The sequence below is a fragment of the Monodon monoceros genome, unplaced genomic scaffold (genome assembly GCF_005190385.1).
Source record: "Monodon monoceros isolate NGI ecotype Baffin Bay Population unplaced genomic scaffold, NGI_Narwhal_1 Super_Scaffold_9, whole genome shotgun sequence".
Classification (NCBI taxonomy): Eukaryota; Metazoa; Chordata; class Mammalia; order Artiodactyla; family Monodontidae; genus Monodon; species Monodon monoceros.
The window spans coordinates 35,595,545-35,621,450 of record NW_021703786.1 but is presented as its reverse complement, the minus strand read 5'-3'; the positions used below and the strand labels follow the sequence as shown (position 1 = coordinate 35,621,450).

Below are 25,906 nucleotides of genomic sequence, written 5' to 3'. Positions count from 1 at the left end.
ACCACTGCGCCACCAGGGAAGCCCCAGAAACTTTTTCTGCATCTCTTGAGATGATCATGTGGTTTTTATTCTTCAATTTGTTAATATGATGTATCACATTGATTGATTTGCCTATATTGAAGAATCCTTGCATCTCTGGGATAAATCCCACTTGATCATGGTGTATGATCCTTTTAATGTGTTGTTGGATTCTGTTTTGGTAGTGTTTTGTTGAGGATTTTTGCATCTGTGTTCACCAGTGATAATTGGTCTGTAATTTTCTTTTTTTGTAGTATCTTTGTCTGGTTTTGGTATCAGGGTGATGGTGGCCTCATAGAATGAGTTTGGGAGTTTTCCTTCCTCTGCAATTTTTTGGAAGAGTTTGAGGAGGTTGGGTGTTAGCTCTTCTCTAAATGTTTGATAGAATTCACCTGTGAAGCCATCTGGGCCTGGACTTTTGTTTGTTGGAAGATATTTAATCACAGTTTCAATTTCGTTACTTGTGATTGGTCTGTTCATATTTTCTATTTCTTCCTGGTTCAGTCTTGGAAGGTTATACCTTTCTAAGAACTTGTCCATTTCTTCCAGGTTGTCCATTTTATTGGCATAGAGTTGCTTGTAGTATTCTCTTAGGATGCTTTGTATTTCTGCGGTGTCTGTTGTAACTTCTCCTTTTTCATTTCTAATTTTACTGATTTGAGACCTCTTTCTTTTTCTTGATGAATCTAGCTAATGGTTTATCAATTTTGTTTATCTTCTCAAAGAACCAGCTTTTAGTTTTATTGATCTTTGCTTTTGTTTCTATTTCATTTATTTCTGCTCTGATCTTTATGATTTCTTTCCTTCTGCTAACTTTGGGTTTTGTTTGTTCTTCTTTCTCTAGTTCCTTTAGGTGTAAGGTTAGATTGTTTATTTGAGATTTTTCTTGTTTCTTGAGGTAGGCTTGTATAGCTATAAACTTCCCTCTTAGAACTGCTTTTGCTGCATCCCGTAGGTTTTGGATCGTCGTGTTTTCATTGTCATTTGTCTGTAGGTATTGTTTGATTTCCTCTTTGATTTCTTTAGTGATCTCTTGGTTATTTAGTAACGTATTGTTTAGCCTCCATGTGTTTGTGTTTTTTTATGTTTTTTCCCCTGTAATTCATTTCTAATCTCATAGCGTTGTGGTCAGAAAAGATGCTTGATATGATTTCAATTTTCTTACATTTACTGAGGCTTGATTTGTGACCCAAGATGTGATCTATCCTGGAGAATGTTCTGTGCACACTTGAGAAGAAAATGTAGTCTGTTGTTTTTGGATGGAATGTCATATAAATATCAATTAAATCTATCTGGTCTGTTGTACCATTTAAAGCTTGTCTTTCCTTATTAATTTTCTGTTTGGATTATCTGTCCATTGGTGTAAGTGAGGTGTTAATGTCCCCCACTACTATTGCATAACTGTCGATTTCCTCTTTTAGAGCTGTTAGCAGTTGCCTTATCTATTGAGGTGCTCCTATGTTGGGTGCATATATATTTATAATTGTTATACCTTTTTCTTGGATTGATTCCTTGATCATTATGTAGTGTCCTTCCTTGTCTCTTGTAACATTCTTTATTTTAAAATCTATTTGATATGAGTATTGCTACTCCAGCTTTCTTTTGATTTCTGTTTGCATGGAATATCTTTTTCCATCCCCTCACTTTCAGTCTGTTTGTGTCCCTAGGTCTGAAGTGGGTCTCTTGTAGACAGCATATATATGGGTCTTGTTTTTGTATCCATTCAGCAAGCCTGTGTCTTTTGGTTGGAACATTTAATCCATTCACATTTAAGGTAATTATTGATATGTATGTTCCTATTACCATTTTCTTAATTATTTTGGGTTTGTTTTTGTAGGTACTTTTCTTCTCTTGTGTTTCCCACTTAGAGAAGTTCCTTTCGCATTTCTTGTAGAGCTGGTTTGGTGGTGCTGAATTCTCTTAGCTTTTGTTTGTTTGTAAAGCTTTTGATTTCTCCATCGAATCTGAATGAGATCCTTGCCCGGTAGAGTAATCTTGGTTGTAGGTTCTTCCCTTTCATCATTTTAAGTATATCATGCCACTCCCTTCTGGCTTGTAGAGTTTCTGCTGAGAAATCAGCTGTTAACCTCATGGGAGTTCCCTTTTATGTTATTTGTTGTTTTACCCTTGCTGCTTTCAATAATTTTTCTTTGTCTTTAATTTTTGCCAATTTGATTACTATGTGTCTTGGCGTGTTTCTCCTTGGGTTTATCCTGTATGGGACTCCCTGCACTTCCTGGACTTGGGTGGCTATTTCCTTTCCCATGTTAGGGAAGTTTTCAACTATAATCTCTTCACATATTTTCTTGGGTCCCTTCTCTCTCTCTTCTCCTTCTGGGACCCCTATAATGCGAATGTTGTTGCGTTTAATGTTGTCTCAGAGTTCTCTTCGGCTGTCTTCATTTCTTTTCATTCTTTTTTCTTTATTCTGTTCTGCAGCAGTGAATTCCACCACTCTGTCTTCCAGGTCACTTATCTGTTCTTCTGCCTCAGTTATTCTGCTATTGATTCCTTCTAGTGTATTTTTCATTTCAGTTATTGTATTGTTCATCTCTGTTTGTTTGTTCTGTAATTCTTCTAGATCTTTGTTAAACATTTCTTGCATCTTCTCGATCTTTGTCTCCATCATTTTTCCAAGGTCCTGGATCATCTTCACTATCATTCTGCTGAATTCTTTTTCTGGAAGGTTGCCTATCTCCAATTCATTTAGTTGTTTTTCTGGGGTTTTATCTTGTTCCTTTATCTGGTACATAACCCTTTGCCTTTTCATCTTGTGTATCTTTCTGTGAATGTGGTTTTTGTTCCACAGGCTGCAAGATTGTAGCTCTTCTTGCTTCTGCTGTCTGTGCTCTGGTGGATGAGGCTATCTAAGAGGCTTGTGGAAGTTTCCTGATGGGAGGGACTGGTGGTGGGTAGAGCTGCCTGTTGCTCTGGTGGGCAGAGCTCAGTAAAACTTTAATCCACTTGTCTGCTGATGGGTGGGGCTGGGTTCCCTCCCCGTTGGTTGTTTGGCCTGAGACGACCCAACACTGGAGCCTACCCAGGCTCTTTGGTGGGGCTAATGGCAAACTCTCAGAGGGCTCACGGCAAGGAGTACTTCCCAGAACTTCTGCTGCCAGTATCCTTGTCCCTTGGTGAGCCATAGCCACCCCCCGCCTCTGCAGGAGACCCTCCAACACTAGCAGGTAGGTCTGGTTCAGTCTCCCCTGGGGTCACTGCTCCTTCCCCGGGTCCCGATGCGCACACTGCTTTGTGTGTGCCCTCCGAGAGTGGAGTCTCTGTTTCCCCCAGTCCTGTTGAAGTCCTGAAATCAAATCCCACTAGTCTTCAAAGTCTGATTCTCTAGGAATTCCTCCTCCCGTTGCCAGACCCCCAGGTTGGGAAGCCTGACGTGGGGCTCAGAACCTTCACTCCAGTGGGTGGACTTCTGTGGTATAAGTGTTCTCCAGTTTGTGAGTCACCCACCCAGCAGTTATGGGATTTGGTTATATTGTGATAGCACCCCTTCTACCGTCTCATTGTGGCTTCTCCTTCGTCTTTGGATGTGGGGTATCTTTTTTGGTGAGTTCCAGTGTCTTCCTGTCGATGACTGTTCAGCAGTTAGTTGTGATTCTGGTGTTCTCGAATGAGGGAGTGAGAGCACGTCCTTCTACTCCGCCATCTTGAACCAATCTCCAGGTCTTGTTTTTGTATCCACTCAGCCAGTCTATGTCTTTTGGCTGGAGCATTTAATCCATTTGGATTTAAGGTAGTTATTGATAATGTATGTTCCTATTACCATTTTCTTAATTGTTTTGGGTTTGTTATTGTAGGTCTTCTCCTTCTCTTGTGTTTCCTGCCTAGAGAAGTTCCTTTAGCATTTGTTGTAAAGCTGGTTTGGTGGCCCTGAATTCTCTTAGCTTTTGCTTGTCTGTAAAGGTTTTAATTTCTCTGTGGAATCTGAAGGAGATCCTTGCTGGGTAGAGTAATCCTGGTTGTAGGTTTTTCCCTTTCATCACTTTAAATATGACCTGCCACTCCCTTCTGGCTTGCAGAGTTTCTGCTGAAAGATCAGCTGTTAACCTTATGGAGATTCCCTTGTATGTTATTTGTTGTTTTTCCCTTGCTGCTTTTAATATTTTGCCTTTGTATTTAATTTTTGATTGTTTGATTAAAATGTGTCTTGGCGTGTTTCTCCTTGTATTTATCCTGTATGGGACTCTCTGTGCTTCCTGGACTTGATTGACTATTTCCTTTCCCATATTAGGGAAGCTTTCAACTATAATATCTTCAAATATCTTCTCAGTCCCTTTCTTTTTCTCTTCTTCTTCTGGGACCCCTATAATTCAAATGTTGGTGCGTTTAATGTTGTCCCAGAGGTGTCTCAGATTGTCCTCAATTCTTTTCATTCTTTTTTCTTTATTCTGCTCTGCGGTAGCTATTTCCACTATTTTATCTTCCACGTCACTTATCTGTTCTTCTGCCTCAGTTATTCTGCTATTGATTCCTTGTAGAGAATTTTAATTTCACTTATTGTGTTGTTCATCATTGTTTGTTTGCCCCTTAGTTCTTCTAGGTCCTTGTCAAACATTTCTTGTATTTTCTCCATTCTATTTCCAAGATTTTGGATCATCTTTACTGTCACTACTCTGAATTCTTTTTCAGGTAGACTGCCTATTTCCTCTTCATTTGTTTGGTCTGGTGGGTTTTATCTTGCTCCTTCATCTGCTGTGTGTTTCTCTGTCTTCTCATTTTTCTTATCTTACTGTGTTTGGGGTCTCCTTTATGCAGGCTGCAGGTTCGTAGTTCCCGTTGGTTTTGGTGTCTGTCCCCAGTGGGTAAGGTTGGTTCATTGGGTTGTGTAGGCTTCCTGGTGGAGGGGACTGGTGCCTGTGTTCTGGTGGATGAGGCTGGATCTTGTCTTTCTGGTGGGCAGGACCACATCTGGTGGTGTGTTTTGGGGTGTCTGTGACCTTATTATGATTTTAGGCAGCCTCTCTGCTGATGCGTGGGGTTGTGTTCCTGTCTTGCTAGTTGTTTGGCATGGGGCGTCCAGCCCTGTAGCTTGCTGGTCGTTGAGTGGAGCTGGGTCTTAGCGTTGAGATGGAGATCTCTGGGAGAGCTTTCGCTGTTTGATATTACATGGCGCCAGGACGTCTCTGGTGGACCAATGTCCTGAACTCTGCTCTCCTGCCTCAGAGGTACAGGCTGCCACCGGGCCGGAGCACTAAGACCCTGTCAGCCACATGGCTCAGAAGAAAAGGGAGAAAGAAAGAAAGAAAAAAATAAATAAAATAAAGTTATTAAAATAAAAAAACTTAAAAATTAAAATTAAAAATTAAAAAGTAATAAAAGAAAGAAGGAAGAGAGCAACCAAACCTAAAAACAAAACCACCAATGATAACAAGCACCAAAAACTATACTAAGAACAACCCCTAGGACAAATGGTAAAAGCAAAGCTATACAGACAAAATCATACAAAGAAGCGTTACATATACACACTCACAAAAAGAGGAAAAGAAAAAATATATATAAATAATAAAAAAAAGAAAGAGTGTAACCAAATCAATAAATCTACCAATGATAATAAACTCTAAATACTAAACTAAGATAAACATAAAACCAGAAACAAATCATATGCAGAAGGCAAACCCCAAGTCTACCGCTGCTCCCAAGGTCTACCGCCTCAATGTTGGGTTGATTCGTTGTCCATTCAGGTATTCCCCAGATGCAGGTACATCGGGTTGACTGTGGAGATTTAATGCACTGCTCCCGAGGCTGCTGGGAGAGATTTCCCTTTCTCTTCTTTGTTCGTACAGCTCCTAGGGCTCAGCTTTGGATTTGGCCTCTCCTGTGCGTGTAGGTCGCCTGAGGGCGTCTGTTCTTCGCTCAGACAGGACGGGGTTAAAGGAGCCTCTGATTAAGGGGCTCTGACTCAAGCAGGGGAGAGGGAGGGGTACAGAATGCGGGACGAGCCTGGGACCAGCAGGTTTTGAGCACCGTGCTTTCAGGCCGTCGAGCTGATTCGCAGAAGCACCAGACTCTTGAGTGTAATCGTAAATAGGTACCTTTTTTTTTTTCCTCTGGAAAATGTCAATGAAAAATGAGGCACTCATTAACTCATCCATTTTTTTTGGAGCATCACCTACAATGTGCCAGGCCCTGCTCAAAGCTTTGGGGATATAGCGGTGAACAAAAAACTGCTATGCCTTAATGATAATAAGTGAGTAAACAATACTTTTATAACCTCAGAGTAAAGGGGTAGAAACAAGTGCTGTTTTGGATAGGATATTCACGCATGCCTCCTCAGGGGGGTGACTTTTGCGGGGGGGACCAAATTGAAGGCTCATGTCATGTGCACATCTCAGGGAAGCGGGACCAGGCAAAGGGAACCACAGATGCCAAGGCCTGAGGCGTGTGATTTCAAGGAACAATAATAAGGTGCAGTAAGAGCCGGGCAGAAAGTACTAGACTTGGGCATGTGGTCGTGTACAACTCATGCTTTAAAAGGATTGTTACAAGGCTTCTGTCTGGAAAACGAAGGCCAGGGTGGGCTGGGGTACATGTGTGGCGAGAGCGGAAGTGGGCAAACCTGCTGTAAGACGATTGCAGTGATGGAGCGAAGATGACATTGACTCGGACCAGGGCTGCTGGCGGAGTTGGCAAAGGCAGTCAGGTTCTGGATATATTTAGCAAGCAGAGCCGGTAGGATGTGGGGAGAGGATCAGGCTTCTGCTGAGGACAGGTTAGGATGGCCCTGCTGCCCTCACACAGTCGGGAGACCCGCAGTGAAGTGGGGACTTAGCAAGAGAGTCCCCAGTGTAGAGAAGGTAGAGTTTGGGTCGAATTCTAGGGGAGTAAGTTGCTAGGATGGTTAGCGTGCTTGTTCTCTTCTTGAGTTGCCGGAAAGGTAGATACATAATATAAATTCATGGCCACAACAATTTGTATTTTTTTCCCATAACCTTGGGTGAACTATATTTTAAAAGCCTTTATAGATAAAGTGTTCTGGGGTATCAGTTTTGCTGTCCCATTTCCCCTCTAGGAGATCTATAGTCACTGTGGTCATTGTGATTTGGCCGTGAGAGTTTTTCGTACGTGAAAAACGAAATTTTGCAAGTTCCTGACCTTGGCACTTTTCTTGTTCAGCACCCTCAGGCGGTCATGACAGACACTGAACACCAGGGGGAGCTAGTTTCCTTACTTATGCAACAGCGTCTGGCCCACCTGTTGGAGACTGTAGGCCTCCCCTGTATTAACCATAAACCTGAAACCCAGGACAGCTTCTCGTTTTGCAGTGCGATGTATACTTATAGGAGTGATCTTTTAGCGTGTACCATGTCTGAATTGTCTTTAAATTGGTCGTTTTAATGAATGCTCATAACCATTTAAAATTTTAAGGGCAGTGGCTTCTAAATTCTAGGCGTATTAGTGAACCCCATATCTGGGAGCTTTTAAAAATAAGGATTCATGGGACTTCTTTGGTGGCCTAGTGGTTAGGATGCGGTGCTATCACTGCCGTGGGCTGGGCTCAATCCTGGTCGGGGAACTGGATCCCGCAAGCTGCGCAGTGCGTTGCGGCCAAGAAGAGAAAAAAAAAGGAAGGGATTCATGATCATTTCTGATTTATAGTATTTGAGAAGTAAAGAAATCTAAATGTAATAAATACCTCAAGTGACTTGAATGGATGACTCGGCCCCGGAACTCTGAGTTAGAATCTATATTTTATCACCAGGTATTGAGTGAAAGGAAAGGCAAATAAATGTACAAAAGCTACCCTACACATTATTGGAGTCGAAAATTGATAACCTGGTTCAAAAGCTTGGAAACATTGTATCTGTTAAGGATGCATTTGTCTGAAAAGAACACATGATCTTGTCTCATTTTTACAACTGGAATGATTTTATTTTGGGAAGGGAAGTGGTCTACATTTGTAGTGAAATTATTTCGTCAGTAACGTGGAAGCCAAATCTCTTTAATCACAGGCAATGAAACCTGATAATGTGCTAGCAGCTGTTTGATCTTTCCTATCTTTGGCACCTGTGATCTAAGGGTCACTTTGGCCACGATGATCCTTTCCCATCAGTCAGGACAGCTAGTTTACAGTTTTGCTACTGGTGGTACCTGTCTGATCAGTGGGGCCCACAGGCCAAATCCAGTTCACTGCCGACTTTTCTTGACCGCCTGCAAGCTAATAATGATTTTTACATTTTTGTGTGGCTGAAAAAAATCAACAATATTTCATAGTGTGTGAAAATTTTATGGAATTCAAATTTCAGTATCCAAAAATAAACTTTTATTGAGACAGCCATGCTCATTCATTTACATTTTGTCTATGGCTATTTGCGCCCTACAGAGGCAGAGCTGAATAGTTGTGACCAAGCCTGTGTGGCATGCAAAGCCTTAAATAGTTACTATCTGGACCTTTACAGAAAAAGATTTTGCAGACCCCTGGCATGGAAAGTCCGTGCTGTTTACTTACAGGTTAGAGCAGTTCTTAGGCCTGTTCTGTAACTACGTATGGTTAGTCTTAACTATTTTCACTTATTACTTTTGATAGGCTGAGCTATCTCTCTGTGGCCACCAGGATATCATTTCATTCATTTATTTTTTAATGTTTTGCCATGCTGTGTGGCATGTGGGATCTTAGTTCCCCAACCAGAGATCGAACCCGTGCCCCACTGCATTGGGAGTGTGGAGTCTTAACCATTGGACCACCAGGGAAGTCCCCATTCATTTATTTTTCATTTATGAAATAATGATGTTCAACTAACACGTCTTGGAAACGTTTATGTGTCTCTAGTGCAGTTAAAAGATTTTGCACAAAAGCTTTTAAAAACGTTATTTGACATGAATCTTCCTGGAGTTTTTATAACTTTAACTGGATCCAACAATGAACGCCAAGGAGTCAATAAAAAACCGAGTCACTTTCTTTAAATAAAAAAGCCATACATTTATTGCAAATCTAGAAGTACCAGAATGTCACAGAATACAGAACAAATCAGCAATCCTGTTTTCATTTTCTGCCAAATATTTAAAACCTTGATTACTGACATACTGAAACCAGCATACATTTTATTTTCCATGCAATTAACAGAATGGACGTCTTAAGCAGATCGCTCTGAAACCAGATATAAATATTAAGTTGTATTGAACATTCATAGTAAAAAAGACTGTAAAGTGCTGAAGTCATGAAGTCTGCAAAAGTGCCACAAGCTCCAAGTCCTTCTCTGGTAGTGACAGAGATTTGCTACATCCAGCTTGTTCTAGGTGCGTCTGTTTTTGACAGACACGTTGTCATTTCCTCCCCAGCCCCTCCCCAAAGTTTTACAGATTGTCCTATTTCTATGGCTGATCAAACACTGTACAGAAACGTAGCAGGTGGTGATGAACTATGCCACTTTCATTTCAGTGCAGAGAAATATTCAAGCTTGTGTGTACCTGTAACCAAACTAGGCTTGTTATATTTTTTTTCCCCCTGAGTTGTCATAAATTAACAGTAAATGAATAAAGATGGAGCAGCGGTACTGACCATCACCTGTAGAGTGAGATTCAGGACATTATGAGTACGTAGCCAACCTGTTACCCTCATACTTGCCCTTTTACAGAAAAATGTGCACATGAGAAATACTATACATGTAATGTAACTCCAAAAAAAACCCAGTGACCAGTTAACCCGATAACTCTGGTAACGTAGAGCAATCAGGGTTTATATGATATAACTCATGATGGTAAAATAAATGTCTCTGCTATCCCACGTGAAATACAGAAATGCTTCAACGGTGAGATTAAAAAAAAAAATCAGAAATGCTTCAACAATTCAATGAAATATAATTCTGATCAAAGAAGATCCTCAAGTATTCTTAGGTGATAAAACAAATCATTTAAAAAAGCTAAGGCGATTTGCTACTCATCGTCGTCCCCCCCTTGAAATGACGCACGTTGTCGTTAATCAAACTGAAGAATCCTTAAACTTGGCCTTTTACGAGAGTCACTTTACAAGTTAAGAAGTATTCTTTGAGGCATGTAAAGGATTGCAGAAAGGGGGTAGAAATTCTGCTTATGTCTCAGATTTTCTTTCTTTTGATTTCTTTATTCATTCTAGAATAACTTAATAATAAATAGCGGTTTAAATTAAAGACACTACAATCACATATTTCTGAATAATTAAAAGCAATAGGAAACACATTTTTGAATGCTGTGCTGTGTGTTCTGTATCGAAATGCTTCTGGTAGTGACTGGCCATAAAAAAGTGGTCATCTTCACATTTATGAAGTTCAAGTTACATATATTTTAAAAATTTCCGTTTACTAGCCAAATGTTTGGTCTCAAACTGTACTTCATTTCCATGAACTATGTGGAAAATTCAGAGGCCCTAATTTGTTAATGGAGACCTCAGTATTTTTCAAAGGGTTTTAAACAATTTGTTCATATTTCTGAAAATGAGAAATGTTTTAAATGATGTAAGTTTTTTTTTTTTTTTTTTTGTAATGGCCAATTTCATTGCAATGGCCTCGGCCAGATGTCCTTTTCCAAGATAGTAGTTTATCACATGTGAGAGCTCTTAAAACCACTTTGCCAATTCATGTCACTCTTTTAAAACCGGAATGCGAACCCGAGAGTCCTGTGCATCTTCGTATTGCTACTGAATACAGTCAGGGTGATGTACGGAAAGGGTGTTCGGTGGTTTTTGTTTTGGCTTAAAAAACAAGCAAAAAGGAAAACTTACAAGAAAAAAAAGGATGTTGGTAGTGGTGTTCACGCATACATTCCCTTTAGAGTGTAGTCTGGAAAGCGGGTGGGTGGTCCACATCTCTGCTGCCCTGGGTCCCCTGTCCCCCACCCTCTCCAGCCCCCAGGGAGGCTGGTGTGAATGACAAGCGTGTCACACGGGCTCCGTTTTCATAGGAGCTCTGTGCTCAGTCTTCCCCAGGTCCATTTCAAGAAAGTCTTCTGGGATGTCTTGTAAAGCTTTCCCACGGTGACTCTCGGCCTTCCCTTCCCCGGCTTGGGGACGGCGGCACAGCCCCCTTTTACAGGGTCTCACGAGGGCGAGGCACACAGCGGCCACAAGCATCCCAGCCGCGCAGGAGTAGAAGGCTCTGCTGTAGATCTTGCTCTGGTCCACCAGAAGCCCTGCGGGAGCGTCAGCACATTAGCCACAAAGACCCCCCCCCAGGCTCCCCCAAACTCAGCCACTTCTCAGGCTCTTTGCCTTCCTTGTTTTGTCTGTTTTTTGTTTGTTTGTTTTTAAGAAAAAAGCACGTGGAAGGTAGGAGTCTTTTCTAGACGGGAGAGAAGATGTAGACAAACGTACAACCTACTTAGCACCTGAGAAAATTCTGTCACTCAGATGTTCTTTGTGGGCTGATCTGAAACTTGGGAATGGTGAGATGCCCACTCCTTTGGAAAGCTGACATCCTCTCCTAAGAGGAAAGAGCTCTTTTATTTTCACTCGAGTTCACTTCAGGTATCTTTTCACATGGGGTAAGATTTCTAATCACAATAACCTCAAGGACTTATTTCAGGGCTAACATGTAAAACAAAGCCATGTCCTTCCTACAGGGAAATACTCTGTAGTGATTAGTGAAGTGCTCTGCAGAGTGCTGTTCTAGGTTCAGTTCCCTAAAACCCCTCCCTAGACGGGAAGCTGGCTTACAGAAGACCCTTAGTTCTGTTATCCCAAAAGTCAGAGGGTAATGAGGTCAGAAATCCAAGCGTTCCCCGCCCCCGCTGTGAGCATTTTTCAAGGCCAACTGGTAGAAAAAGCCCGTGCAGCTTGGGCTGCAGACCCAGGTTCTAACCCTGACTTGGTCACTGATTTACCATTGGGCTGTACGCTGACATTCTCTGGCTTTCACTTTCCTCATATTTAAGTCAAGAGAGGTGGCTCGGGTAACCTCTATCCCGACACCTCTAAAATTCTCTGCAAGTATAAAAATCAACAGTTTTATTTTCCATTCGACTTGAATAGGAAGCTGGCACTATTAATAAAAGGACAGTATACTACAGGTGGAATCTAAACTGTGACACAGATGAACTCATCTACGAAACAGAAACAGACTCACAGACTTGTGGTTGCCAAGGGGGAGGGGGATGACGGAGGGATGGAGTGGGAGTTTGGGGTTAGCAGGTGCAAACTATTAGATACAGGGTGAATAAACAACAAGCTGCTACTGTAGAGCACAGGGAACTATATTCAATATCCTGGGATAGACCATCGTGGAAAAGTAAAATATTGTAAAAGGATAGCAGACAAGGGTTTTACTTTGTGTATTTAACTTACCTGCAAGTGGCGGTCCAGCCAGTCCTGCGATGCTCTGGAAGAAGACATAGACGCCAGCCGCTGAAGACATCTTCTCGATTCCCACGACGTCGTCCTCAGCGAGCAGTGGGATGTGGGTCCCCGCCACCGTCCCAACCATAATCCCGGAAAATACACTACAGGACATGAGACCCCAGAATTCAGTGGCAAAAGTAAAGGCAAACAGGGACACGGTCAGTAAGACGACACAGATGAGCTCGATGTAGATCTTGCGGATGGGCTCTCTGTTCAGGACCAGCCCAGCCCCGATCCTCCCGAACACTTCTGCGATCGCCATCGCTGATAATAAGAAAGCAGCGCGGTCCCGGTCCAGGCCCAGACTGAGGCCCAAGGGAATGATGTACAAGGACGGGGCGAAGAACCCCAGGGTGACGAAGAGACCAAAAAACGCGTAGCAGATAAAACTTTTCTCTTTCAAAACGGAGAAGTCCAGCAGCGGGGCCTTCTGGCAGCCGGGCTTGGAGCCGGGCTGGCCCAGGATCTGCTGCAGGTCGGCCTTGGGCTCAAGCTCTACGGTCGTGTGACCAGGCACGTTTTTAGGTGAGGTAGTTAGTTCTACTCCTGAGTCAATGGAATCTATCGAGGTGCGGGTTTTCTCGTTCTCAAGCATGTATTGCACTTCTTTCCGACTTTCGTGGGTGGTGGTTTTGGGGGTCCCGGGTCCTCTGATGATGATAGGTCTGAGCAGCGCCCCGCAGACCACGAGGTTGAGCTGTAGGAGACCCACGAAGAGGAGGCTGTACCTCCAGCCGATGGTCTCCTTCAGGGCCGTGATGGCTTGGGTGGGCAGGAGCGAAGGAGAAAGAAAAGCCAAGGTCAGAAACGAACTCAAGACTGGGGGCGGGGGTGGGGGGGAGCGAGAAGAAACGCAGACCGGGAAACAGGTAAACAAAAGTTACTTGGCCGTGCGAATGCGGTCGACAGGCACTACCCTTTTCTTCTAGGTTTTGGGGGCTTTTAGGACTCGAGAAGGAGGAAGGTGCATAAGGATGAGCAGAGATACACATTTTCAGCCCAGGCCTCTGAGAGAGCTCTGGTGGGTGCCTTCCGCCAGGCAGAGACTCGAGATGAACCAAGTCCGTGACCCACATCGAGGTTCGGCAGACAGCCGTCTGCGGGCCAAATCCAACCCGCTGCCTGTTACTGGATGATAAACCTTGACTAGAACACAGCGAGATCATTCTTTAATGTCGTCTACGGCTGCTTCTGTGCTGTCACCACAGAGAGGAGTGGATCCCACAAGGACTTGCCCGTGACGCCTGAAATATTTCCCCTCTGGCCTCTTCAAGACAGAATTTCCACCCTCTGAGCTAGATCGTTCTCCATCCACTCCTTCAACCCTTAGTAGTAACAGATGAAGGAGAGGATAAACGAAGTATCTAAAAGCTCATAGGATTATCCTGGAATTAAGACAGTTACTGTGTGGATACAGTACGGTCCTGTGCAGTATTGCTACAGTTCTCCGCTTGCTTTGTGGAACGTTCTAACTACCTTCCTGCCAGCCCAGAGGCAGCCTGGAGGGGGGGACTGGGCCCTGGCTGGGGTCCTCTGGGGGTTGGGTGGTGTCAGGCCAAAGGGGGCTTCAGGACCCATAGTTACAAGAGGATAATGCAGGCCCCACGAGACCTTCAGGAATTTCCGTCATCATCCCACAGAGGTGAAATGATGTTCATTAGAATTTCATTTCACTAGATTCTCATTCTCTGAGAGCTGACAGTCAGGTATAAGAGACATGGTAAGTTGGTTCCCGAGAAAGATCAGCTTAGCAAGACAGCCCCGAATTCCAGGGCACGGGGTCTCCATTTACTGTCGTAGCATGCTTTGCTCACACCTCTTCTCCCCCTGTTAATATGGGAAACTCAGAATTGCAAAATCTTTCAGGCTTGGGTATTTCAAAGTGCTTGACCCTCCTCTGGCAATGATCGGTCTGCTCTTCTTTGCTCCAACTCAGCATTCCTCGAGTGCCTGCCTACCAGGTGCCAGGGATGGGCTAGGGAACAAAGCCAACCAAGATGCAGTTTCTACCTTCAGGGCGTTCACAGGCCACTGATTCTCCCCTCAGTGTTTTGTTCTGAAAAATTTCAAACGGACAGAAAAGTGCGAAGAATGATACCTATCTGCCTGCCCACACTTCAGCAAATTTCAACAGTTAACATTTTTCTCTGTCTGCCTATTTATAGGCAAGCATACATTAATTTTTCTGAACTATCTGAAAAGCTTCAGATAAGACACGTCACCCCTAAATACTACTACATGTATCTCCTTTGAACAAATCCGCCATGATCCACTGACACATTCACCAAGAAATGGCAGAGTAAGAGGTTAATCTAAGTCTCTAAGGTGATTTGTCTACCACTGGCTAGTGAAATTCCCAGGTTCTCGTTAAGATAGGGAAATAAACCAGGGATAAAAATCTCCCTGTGAGGGCTTCCCTGGTGGCGCAACGGTTGGGGGTCCACCTGCCCATGCAGGGGACGCGGGTTCATGCCCCGGTCCAGGAAGATCCCACGTGCCACGGGGCGGCTGGGCCTGTGAGCCATGGCCACTGAGCCTGTGCTCCGCAACGGGAGAGGGCCACAACAGTGAGAGGCCCGCGTACCGCAAAAAAAAAAAAAAAAAACTCCCTGTGAGATTATCCACACACCATTCACGAAAGGGACTTTACTAGCACAGTTTAAATCCGCATTGAATATGGCTCTTTTGACCAAGGAGAGAAATAGAATAATAGGAACAATCCGAAATCATTAAATCATCTATTTTGGAATGGCTGTTTCAAGCCTTACCACTGAATATGTGCCATTGTATATTCCTATTTATGTAAACTTGGACCAGTATGAAAATGTTTGAATTCCTAAAATCGGGGTTAGGGAAGACAGATCCTGAAACTGTGCTGGAGAAGAGAAGACAATTAACCTTTCCTTCTGCACGCAGTCGAAGCTGTCAGTCTATTAACTGACGGTTGGCAAGAGTCAGTGTAGCAAGAAGAGCTAGTTCACGTGAACACGTAGACTGTAGTTGTCCACTTACCTGGTGCAAAAGCAAACATAGCGAAACATTCTCCTGTAGAAGCAACAGCCGTGACCACAGAGCGTCTTCTGTCAAAGTACTGTGACAGAATGGTGACAGTTGGGAGAAAGCTAAAGCAGTATCCCAGACCTGTGATGGAAAGTCAAAAACGATAGAAAGGACCACATCCTCATTGATGCCAGAAGAATGCATTCAAAGATCTGGGGGTTTTGTGTTCATATTTAAAATGATAAGTTCTGGGAGCCCAGAAATTCATTCTGGAAAATAGTGCTGTAGCAAAAAAAAAACAAAACAGGTTTCGTCAGAGGTCTGGAGAAACTGCAAGAGCTGTTTTGGAAAGCTAGGAGTTAAAAAAACAAACCTGTTCTCTGGTTTTTTTCCGTACTTTTCTGCAATGTTTTTCCCCCCAATTTATATAATCCACAGTGGACAGAACTCTTATCGAATATAGTTTTTATTTAAGACTTCTATTTGGAAATAAATGAGTTTTGGTATGTGTAGAAACATATGAAAAGATTTAAAGTGTTTTGAAAGGGAAAAATTTTTCTCAGACCCCAAAGAATAAGTCCGGCACAGACCCTCCCCTACAGCTCAGGGTCCTCACAGCCTGACTTGGGAAATCTCAGCTAAAGAAACGCAAACCTTGTGAAAATGATGTCTTTGGGCTGCAAACTATCACAAAAGAGAAGTTCTCTTTCTCATTGGTAAATATTAAAAAAAAAAAAAAATCAGACAAAAAGTCTTGGGCATTGACTGAGGAGAGGTTCCCAGGGGAACACCCTGGAGCCCATACAGACCAGTTCAAAACCACTGATCTGGGACATTATTAATTTTAAAGAAAAGAGAGAAAGGGAGAAAGAAACACACTTTGGATTTGATTCCCTACCCCCCCCCCCCCCCGGCATTGTTCTAGAAGCTAAGTCTCTGGAGAATGAGCGAGCCCAGGAGAAGCACTTACCAGAGATGATGCCGATGGCAATGTACATGTGGTAGACCTTCTGTGAGAAGGAGGCGATCACCATGCCCACGCTGACCAGCAGCCCCCCGACCATCACCACCAGACGGTGTCCAAACCCAATGCTCAGGACGGTGGACACAGGAGCTGCAGCAAGAGCAAAACAGGGTCTCAGCTCCCAGAGGCGAAAAAGCCTTAGCCTCCCTAGGACTCCTTCTTTTAAAAATTTTTTTAGCATCTTTACTGGAGTTTAATTGCTTTACAATGGTGTGTTAGTTTCTGCTGTATAACAGAGTGAATCAGCTCTACATATACCCTAAGATTCCGTCTTGTTTAATTTTACGTTTTCTAACGTTTAGTGTAGTTGGTTTACCACGTTGTGTTAGTTTCAGGCGTACGGCCGAGTGATTCAGTGATACGTACATGTATATACACTCGTGTTTTAAAACTATTCTTTTCCCGTACGGTTTATCCCAGGATGTAGAATGCAGTTCCCTGTGCTACACAGTGGGGCCTTGGTGTTTCTCCATCCGGTATACACTCACTGGCACCTGCTCACCCCATCCACCCACCCCATCCCTCTCCCTCCCCCTCCCCCTCGGGAACCACACATTTGTTCTCTGTGTACGTGAGTCTGTGGTAAGATTCCATCTTTTAAGCCTTTAACATGGAGGTGATGATGTAAGATACAGTATACATTTTGTGCAATGGTTCCTTAAGTCAGTTCAGGACTTATTTTACTATTTGCACAAGCTGGACAATATATTTTGGGGGCTCCTTTAAGAGAAATCAAGAGTCATAGTATAAAACATATCTTTTGTCTCCGATGAAAGATTTTGACTCACCAGGAGCCCCTATAAAATTGGATATGCATTAGTTATTCTGTAATAAAAATGGGCTTTTCCTATGATTGTACGAGGCACTTTTTTTTTTTTTTTTCTATACTCACTGCTTTGGATTCTTTTTTAAAAGGCTCCGGTTAGGGTCAAATTCCAGCTAAGTTCCATTTGACTTTTTTGCAAATGGTATGAAAGTATGGTGAATTCTGTTATGCATACCAAAAGGAGGCTAGCTATGGGACAGATAGTTCAAAGTGGCTGATGAATTACAGTTGGCGTAGCTTCTGTGCTCTGAATCCTCTGGGACATTTAAATCTGGAAGATGAGCTTCCTAGTTAGATGCTACTTAGGCTCCCACTGATACCGCCTTGAGTACAATGAGATAAGGGAACCCTCCAGAGTTGGGGGGAGGAAGAACAACATCGTACATGCTGGATAGAAAGAGCTAAAAAAGGAGTAAATTTTGTTGGGGTTGGTGCATACCTATTATGTGAGTTGAATGTAAACTAATATATTAATATAGCAAATAATGGAATCACTAGGATCATTTTTAGGCAGTGTGTAGACTCAAGGCATTAATGACTGGAATAACAGCATGAAGAACAATTATCTTCTGGTATAATAGTATTAGCTGGAAATTTCTTGTTGACTATATTATCTTTGGTTAGAAAACGGCTAAAAGTTCAGCTTTGGGATTTTCGTTTTATTTTGGTTACCAAATGTAAAATTTTGGTTCTAATTCATGTAAGTTATCTTTCCAAGAAAGTAAACATCCTGCCAATTAAGAAATTAAGTATCTTAATACTCAAACCGGAACTAGAAGTACTTCCATGAACCGTGTAGGAGAGGGTATCAGGGCTAACGGGAGAAATTCTGACTTTACTCGGTAGCAAAGAACAATGGAGCTACCTTTGTGAGACAGTATAGGGCTGAAAACTAAGTACCTTTAAAGACAGGCTTAGAAAACTTCAGAGGCAATGGTTCCGTGACAGGATATTAGGGTAAAGTTAGGGAAGCTGAAGTTCAGCCCCGTTAACTGTCCGCGGTAAGTTCAACGGCCTTGCTTTCTCAGACGACCCTGGCGCGGCCCCTGACAGATGGATGAACAGTCATGAGACCTCAGAGATGTGCTGAATTAGGTCTGAATGGGACCAAGTGAAAATGAGTATGTTAAGAATTATACTACAGTCCCATTCATCTGATGCTGTTGGATCTGGGAGCTGGGCAGACCGATTAGCCAGTGAAGTCCTTTAGGGAAACAGGTGTTTGGAATTCAGAATATCCTCTCTGGGCAATATGGGTAGTTTTCCCATATACCCTTTTACACCTTCCTTCTTTCTCCTTCATGTAGTCACATTTTCACGTTCCCAACCTGTTTCCTCAGCATGTTTTTACGAGACCAGGACCCAGGATGCCAAGAACTTTTAATGCTTCTTTAGGAAATGACCACATTCCCATTGAACCGGGGTTTGCTATTGTCCTCAAAATAATCTGCAGTATCCTAAGAGAGTGCATACAGTAGGCGTTTAATACGTGTGCATTAAATGAAGGCAGTCAAGTCTGGCAAGTAGACTTTTTCCTTCAGCGCCTCTTACATAATTAGGCAGACTGAAAGAGGCATATGCTTATGTAGCGCTTAAGCTGGAAGATGTACTAACCTGTAAATGTTAAGACAAACACACAAATGGATATTATCCATGAGATCCTGCTATTGGATTCATCAAAACTGTCCATTAAGTCATTGAAGAAGACACCAAATGACTTGATGATGCCATAGGTGAAGACTTCAACGAAGAAAAAAGAAACAGCTACCACCCAGCCCCATCCTCCATCAGGCACTTGAGTATAAACATTGGCTCTGGAACAAAGCTGTGATTTCTTTTGGGTCATTCTTAATCTAAAAGAAAAAGTTAAAAAAAAAAAAATTAGACCAGCAATGGCATGAGGGTGGACGATTCTAACACTCAACAGATAAGAACTACTCACTACATTTCTTAGGTTGATGAATATTTAAATCATGTGCGGTTAGTATGAAGTCTCTGAATAATAGTATCTATCTATCTATACATCTATGTCATCTTTTATCTCTCATCACATATCTATCGTTATCTGTCTCTGTCATCTATCATCTATCCGTCTTATCTATCTAATGAACTAACTGTGTTTGTATTGTATATGGAGCCGCGAAAGATTTTGGGAAGGCAGACTTCCAAGCTATGGCAGTTAAATGGAAAAACTAACCAAAAAAAACATAAAGAGCCTGGGCAGAATATTTAGAGGCACTTTGGAGGACAAAGAATGGCCACCAGACCAAGGATCAGTGCAGACCTTGAACCTGAAGACAAGTTAGGTAAAGGAAGACTGAATTGACTGTAAGGAATGTGGATCAGAAATGAAGCCTCGGCAAAGAGAGGCTCAGAGGCCACTTTGCAGGGGCAGCTAAGTGCTGGAGAAATCCTGCATCTCTGCTTGGTGCCCCTGGTCATTCAGACCATCCTACCTCCTACTCAGCAACATTCTGATTATGGTCTGGGGTCCCATATGGCTGTACCTATGTGAACGGAATGTGACTGCAAATTAAAATTTGGGGATTCTGTCTTCTTGGTGTTGGTTTAGCATGAATGAGGTCCTAAAAGTCGGTCGCCACGTGGTGTATGAGAAATGGAATTTTTCCACACAGGACCAGTACTCTAGGATATAGTGACCAAATACGGCACTACCAATTTGTGGGGTCTGGACAGCCAGGGAGCTTAAACCAAATTACTCCTGACCTTGCTATGCTTTTCCATTCAGGTTGCAACAAACATCAGAACATCAGATCCCTGTGCCGTATCACCACTAAGGGGAAACTATATTTAACACTGGAGGCAGGGTCGTTTAAGTCTTCCGCGGCAGGCTCGAGCACATAAAACGCAGACATTTTCAAAACCTCTGCAATTACATACACTTTGAAACAGTCATGTGTGTTTTTAACCCAACTAAAAATTAATACCTATAAATAACAAATGAGTCTGTGGTCTCTGTGCTCTTAATGGCAACGCACCTTGAGTTTAAGAATTCTCTGTAACTATGCAGTTGTAGCCAGGTGAATTTTCAGGATGCGTGGATGGCCTAGCCGCGAGTTGTCACGTTCACATACGAAGGCAGGTTTTATTGAAAATGGAGAGCAATTGAGAAATAACAGGACAAAACCTCATCTAGACAGTAGACTTCCCAGTTTCTGCTACGGGAATCCAGTATTCGGAATTTGCTCTGAGAATCTTACAAAGCAGCAAATCTGACCTAATTTCATATTGTTCAGCCTATTGATAGCATGGTAGCCTAGTACTCTGAAAGGACTATATACCCACTTATTACTCTCTTACTGTTGGCTATTTGGTTGCATAAATAGGGCATAAGATGCTTTAAGACGCTGTGCTCCCTGCAGCAAAGGCCTCTGCATTTTGATGTGTGTCAATGTGGCATGCCTGAGAGCTGAGGGCAAAGGTGGGAAGAGCACTTAAGCGGCTCTGGGTGTAGGGTTAACAATTACAGACCAGTTTGTCATTCACGTTCCCAACATGGAAAACAGCTGATTTAACATGGGAACCCCGAGCCCTCCAGCAGCTGAGGTTTTCCCAAGTCCCCCTCCTCCGTTAAGACTTTCAAAGTCTGCTCCCAAGATGAGGCACCTGGGGCAGAGGAGCTGACAACGGTAGTGGGCTTAAGATTGAGAAGGAAAAAAAAAAAAGTACATGCCAGTGTTGGCTTTGGAACCGTGTTCAGCCCTAGGGAGCGGGGTAGGAGGGAAGGAGGGGCAGTGCGGGGGGGAGTCCACAGCTCAGGTCCCCCTCCCGTCTCGCCCCCCCCTACTGGGCCACTCCTTTGAGCTTCGCCTTGGAAGCCCAAGACTCCTTTACTGGTCTCTCAACTGTCTGGTATGATTAATCTTTCTGAAATGCCTCATCGTCATGACATTTTTCCGCTCGGACTTTTTCAGTGGCTTTCCTCTTTCTGAAGGACAAAATCCACGAGATCAGCTTGACTTTAAGTCCTTCCTAATTGGAAGCCCCTGCCCCCCACGGATCTCAGCAGCCTTAGTTCTTCCTGTTCTGTTGCTTGACTCCCCAGCCACCTTGCCTGTGGCGCGCCCCTTCCCCAGGCTGGAGGCCCCCCTACAGCTGGCGCCGCAAGGGCCCGCTTCATCACATCCTCCTGCCGCATAAGGCTTCCTCTGATCCACTCGACCTAAGGAGCTCTCTTCACTTGACAGGCGCCCTTTAATAATGGGCTACTGTCTACTTGTATGCATTTATCTTATTTGCTCAGTTAAATTGTAAGCTCACGGAAAACAAATCTGGGGCCTATTTCTCTTTGCATCCCTTCCCCCGCCCAGGTACCTTGCACACAGCTTTAATTAATTCTTTCCAACAAAGTAACTGCTGGGTGCCAGGGCCTATGCTAGGGGCGACAGTGACAATACAGAGATGGCCTCTGCCTCCACGGATGAGATTGTTTGTTGGTGATAATGATAAGGGACCTTAAGACTGAAATCCCATCACACCTTAAAACCATTCAGCCCTGTCCTCCCGGAGCTCAGGACATTTCTGACAAGCAGTGGCGACTAAGTCCAAGGCCACGTTGGCACGAAGGGTGCCCATAAGATCTTAGCATTTTAAGAGAGGGCTCGGGGCCAACTTGAATAAAAACACATTGGGCTAAAATGGATAAAGGCCCCAGAGAGACAAACAGAAGCCCTCTCTAGCCTAAAAGCACTGCAGGACCAAGGTGCAGAACCTTTTGGTTGGGTTGCATTTCAGAGGGTCAAGACTAGACTGCAGTTTTTGTAGAAAGACGAGGTTACCTACTATGGGAAGGCTCTGGGCGAGGCCAGCGCTTCAGTTCTGGTGATGGGTGCCCATCTCTCTCTTTCTTTGCCTGTTGCCGTTGGTGGTTTGAATGTGCAAGATGGGTGGGGCTGGAGGCCCCGGGGTGGGTGGAGTTAGAATTACAGAATGTTACAACCAAAATGGGATTTGGAGCCCATCTGGGTCCATCTCCTCTTTGTAAAATCCCACTCATTTTGCAAAATGGGGAAGCCGACCCCCAGAGAGGGGAAGGGACTGGACCGAAATGGTCCAGCATCTGATCTCCTGTCTCCCCGGGGCCCCGCTGTATCGGGATGCAGAACAGCATTCTGAAGGCCAGGGAGGGGGCGTTTCCTGTAGAGGTTGTGAGGACTCTTTCACCGCGTCACTGTGTGACCTGGAGAAAGTCACTGCACCTCTCTGGGCCAGAGTGCCTCACTCGTCAAATAAGAGGTTGGCTTTGGGAACCCTTAAAGCTCCCCCAGCTTTGGCAGCTGACACTTCTGTTATTCAGCACTGAGTTCTCAACCACCTGATTGCTCAGGTGAAACCTAGTGGCCCAAGGAGACCTGGGAGCCGGGAGGAAAGTGCAAGTGCCAGATGGTTCTTACAGACGTGGGTGTAAAGGAGCCGGACGTTGGCTACATCTGATCTAGGACAGTCGGCTCGAAGACGGCGGCTGTCCGACTGCTTTCCTTCTGTTTACTCTCTGAGCTCCTTCTGGGTGTTCAATTCCTTTGTTTCTTTAAACTTTACATCTGGGCTACTCCCCTGAAGCTAGATCCAAATATAACTCTCACCTGCATTCTTAGGTTTGGGGAGGACAGCTTTTTTATTGTTTTCCTGGGATCATCGTAAAAGAAAGATGACACCCCAGAACCCACTGATACTCCCAAGTTTACGCCTTCATCATCCTAAAGCATCCTATGCCCTGGTATATTGAGCTTTGAAGATCACAGTGCAGAATGATAATAGAATAACCTGGTTTCTGTAACATACGGTTGAGGACGCCTTGCACACAGGGCAGTCGGCAGCTCTTTCCAGACCCAGTGCCTGGCCGTGTGCCTGGCACATAGTATGTGCTCAATAAAAGTTCGCTAAACAAAGCATGCGTCTTGGGGCACTCCTGAAGCAATGCACGGCTCTAGCCTCCTAAAGCCCAGTCATCAAGTGAGGAAGTCTCTGCTTGCATAATCAATCCTTCCCCTGGACTCTTTCCTTTCTACCATCCCCTCAGCAGGACGACTGGCTTAACAAACGGGTTGGCCTCTACAAACGAAAGAGAGAAAGAAAGGCCTGTGGCTTCAAAGGCTCTAAGGATTCCAGAACATGGAAATAATGTTTTGGTTTTACGGGCATGTGAATTTCTCTGATGGGATGGGATGGGATATTCGCTTACTGTGTGGGGGATAGAGCCGAGCGAGGAGCGACCCCACGGCCTTGGGAGAATCACCTTGCTCCTTAATTTTCAGTGTCAAGAGGTGAACAAGGGAGTTGAACTAGACGGAGGCGATCTCAGATCTCTTCCTGCCCTAAAAATCTACATTTCTCTGATAGCCTTTGACCCCCACTTGCTCCAAGTTACCCTTTCATCTTTCTCAATTAATTTTTGAGTCCTTTGACGCAAGGTCCACAGGTCTGTCTCTGTGAGGCCCTCGTGCGTTATTTGTTGAATTTCTATTTACCATTAACTGGCCGCATGCTCATGGGGAAATGACTTTGTTCCTAAGTTTCATCCTCTAAAAGCAGGGGTGAGACACAGAGGTCTGGAGGGTAAAATGCTACGATTCTGAACGGGGGTTCCTGGCAGCCATGTCGCCTTCCTCCAAATGTTCTCCCAAAGGAAGCAGAACGGACAAAATGCACTGGGTGGTTTGGAGTAATTTCCTGTGAGCATTTGGTTGTCTAATCTTAAATAAATGAGAATTCTGCCAAGGCTTGGAAATCTGCTATAGCTGGGACTCTCAACTGCGATTTGATTTCTTGAGAAAAGCTGTCCCCTGGAGGCATGAAGAATGCAAAATATTGGACTATGATAGACCATCAGGGTGCCAGTCCAGGGTCAGATCAGAGCAAAGTTCAAAATGCAGGCTCTGGATGGGCAGCGGTGGCAGCTGCTGGTGTGGCTGGTGTGAACAAAGCCTCAGCGAGCCACTGCCGATCTCCATTCTTCTTAAAGGCGTAGCCTGGAGAACAGCTTTTGACAAGTTGTTTCCAGCCCTAGTTGTCAAAACCAGTCTGTATTTAGGTGAGGCTCACTTCAATTCTCTATTTTAAAAAAAAACAACAAAACCCCCAAACCTAACCTGGACGGCAGCCTCAGCTGCTCTGAATCCCTGGAGAGCACCGATTCACCCCCTTTTACAAGATCGTGATGTAGAATACTATCCCCTAATTTAAGTGTCGTCCTCAGGAGTTCCACCGAGGAAAGTCCTTTTTGGGAAACCACAGAAGGAAAACTCAGGGTTGGTGGTTCTCATAGAGAAGGAGCTTTTCCACTTGGCTGCACTGTTTATTTACATACTGGAACTATCTTGGACACTCTTAATGAGGAGAAGAGGTATTTCTGTATCCACCAGGCAGGCAGGACGTATTATTGATCGCCCCCCCCCATGACAGGGACTGGTGCTTGGACATGGGGAGATGCATCACTTAGAGATCTCTGCATAGCACTTGGGACTGTTTTTGCAAACAAGACCCTCCACCCAATCCACTTAGTATGCTTTGCAAAATAGTAAGATTACCGAGAAATCCCATTCCCAAGGTAGAAACCGTCTCCTTTGAGAAAGAGCTGGCACGGTGTGTCTATAACTGCAAACAAAACCAGCTTCCAGGATGACAAGGTGTCATTGCTTGCTCTTCCCCGGTTGGCTCCGGGGAGCTTTTCTCTAAGACTGACGCCCCCCGTGTTTGGTGACATGTTACATGCCACCTAACAAACTTCTATCATCTGTCTGTGGTAGAGTGTGGCGGTCTGGTTTAAACAAGAAAAAAAAAAGAAGCAGAAGGAAATAACCCATTTCCTCTGCAAAACCATCCTCCCTGGCTACAGCGCCGCGCAGCTACCCGGGCGCTTTCCCGTGGTTGGCAGCCCTGGGAACCTCGGAAGTTGAGCGGGACCAGCTGACAGCCCTGACGGTCAAGGTGGACGAGCTGCTCTCGGCGGGGACATGCCTGCCTCCCCGTCGGCCGCCCCGGGTGCGTGTGTCAGGCGGGGGGAGGCCGGGAACCCCGCTTTCCCTGGCGCTGTCTGCGGGGCCGCCCTGCGCGCGCGCGCGCGAGCCTGGGGACGGTACCTCTGACATTTCGCTCCTGTGACGCGCGGGCAACTTCATGCGGAAAATCCGTGCAGGGAGCTCAGCGAGGCGCCCCCCTCGCCCTACAGCCTGGGGGCCCTCGCCTGGGCCGGGGGACACCCAAAGGCCAAACCTGCCTTTAGGTGTTTTCCGGACACCGACTGTACCCGGGCCACCGACAGGCAACTCTCGGCTGCCCGAAATGGTGAGAGCGCGCCATCCCGGTGGCCCCGGGCATTCCCAACTGTCAGAGAAGATTTGGGGGAATAACCTCTCCAAAATGTTAAGCAGTTAAGTGGTTTCCTCTTCCTCCCTTCAGCCTCCCCCACCACCAGCCCCCAAAAGCTCCCAACATAGCTTAAGAAAAAACCCACCCACACCCCACCATCAAACTTTTAAACATGTAAAATGATAAAACCAACTCACCAAGTTAGAAGGGAAGAGAATAAACCCCAAAAGGCTCCCAATAAGGCGGAGGCCAGGCCGCCCCCTCCTTATAAGCCGCTCGGGAACACGAGAGAGGATTAACCCCTTAGGGCGTGGGCCCGAGCCTAGGGCAAGTTGGCTCCGGCGGGCGAGCCCCGGGCGCCCGCCCCGCCGCGCCCGGCTCCGGCCCCCCG

The 25,906-nt window shown here is 44.7% G+C and overlaps 2 protein-coding genes across 6 annotated transcripts in view; one reads left to right on the top strand and one right to left on the bottom strand.

The window, feature by feature from the left end:
• The window catches only part of ARSG (arylsulfatase G), a 119,235-nt gene that overhangs the window by 5,239 nt on the left and 88,090 nt on the right, over window positions 1-25,906 (top strand). The window contains exon 1 of one of the 3 annotated variants that reach the window (XM_029210820.1): window positions 24,051-25,188. The exons of the other annotated variants lie outside the window; for them this stretch is intronic. The gene's annotated coding sequence lies outside the window, so the exon portion shown is untranslated. Of the gene's footprint in view, window positions 1-24,050; window positions 25,189-25,906 lie in introns of those variants that run through there. 3 annotated transcript variants of the gene reach the window in all.
• Window positions 10,405-25,843, bottom strand: SLC16A6 (solute carrier family 16 member 6). 3 transcript variants are annotated; one of them, XM_029210825.1, is made up of 7 exons: window positions 25,713-25,732; window positions 20,187-20,254; window positions 18,802-19,040; window positions 16,308-16,451; window positions 15,350-15,478; window positions 12,284-13,099; window positions 10,883-11,133 (listed from the first exon to the last, which is right to left on the bottom strand). In XM_029210825.1, the coding sequence occupies exons 3-7, from the start codon at window positions 19,031-19,033 to the stop codon at window positions 10,883-10,885; spliced, it is 1,572 nt and encodes a 523-aa protein (XP_029066658.1). In that variant the 5' UTR covers window positions 19,034-19,040; window positions 20,187-20,254; window positions 25,713-25,732. The 3 variants fall into 3 exon arrangements, with proteins under 3 accessions (XP_029066656.1, XP_029066658.1, XP_029066657.1); XM_029210824.1 differs by lacking the exon at window positions 20,187-20,254 and having other exon boundaries at window positions 25,713-25,843; XM_029210823.1 differs by lacking the exons at window positions 20,187-20,254; window positions 25,713-25,732 and having other exon boundaries at window positions 10,405-11,133; window positions 18,802-20,151.

Coding starts and splice junctions, on each gene's coding strand:
- SLC16A6 (XM_029210824.1), bottom strand. CDS start 19,033: ATGACCCAAAAGAAATCACAGCTTTGTTCCAGAGCCAATGTTTATACT. Junction 16,452..18,801: donor GTTTGTCTTAACATTTACAG/GTTAGTACATCT, acceptor CTCTTGCTGCAG/CTCCTGTGTCCACCGTCCTG. Junction 11,134..12,283: donor GGCTGGACCGCCACTTGCAG/GTAAGTTAAATA, acceptor ACGCTCCCGCAG/GGCTTCTGGTGGACCAGAGC.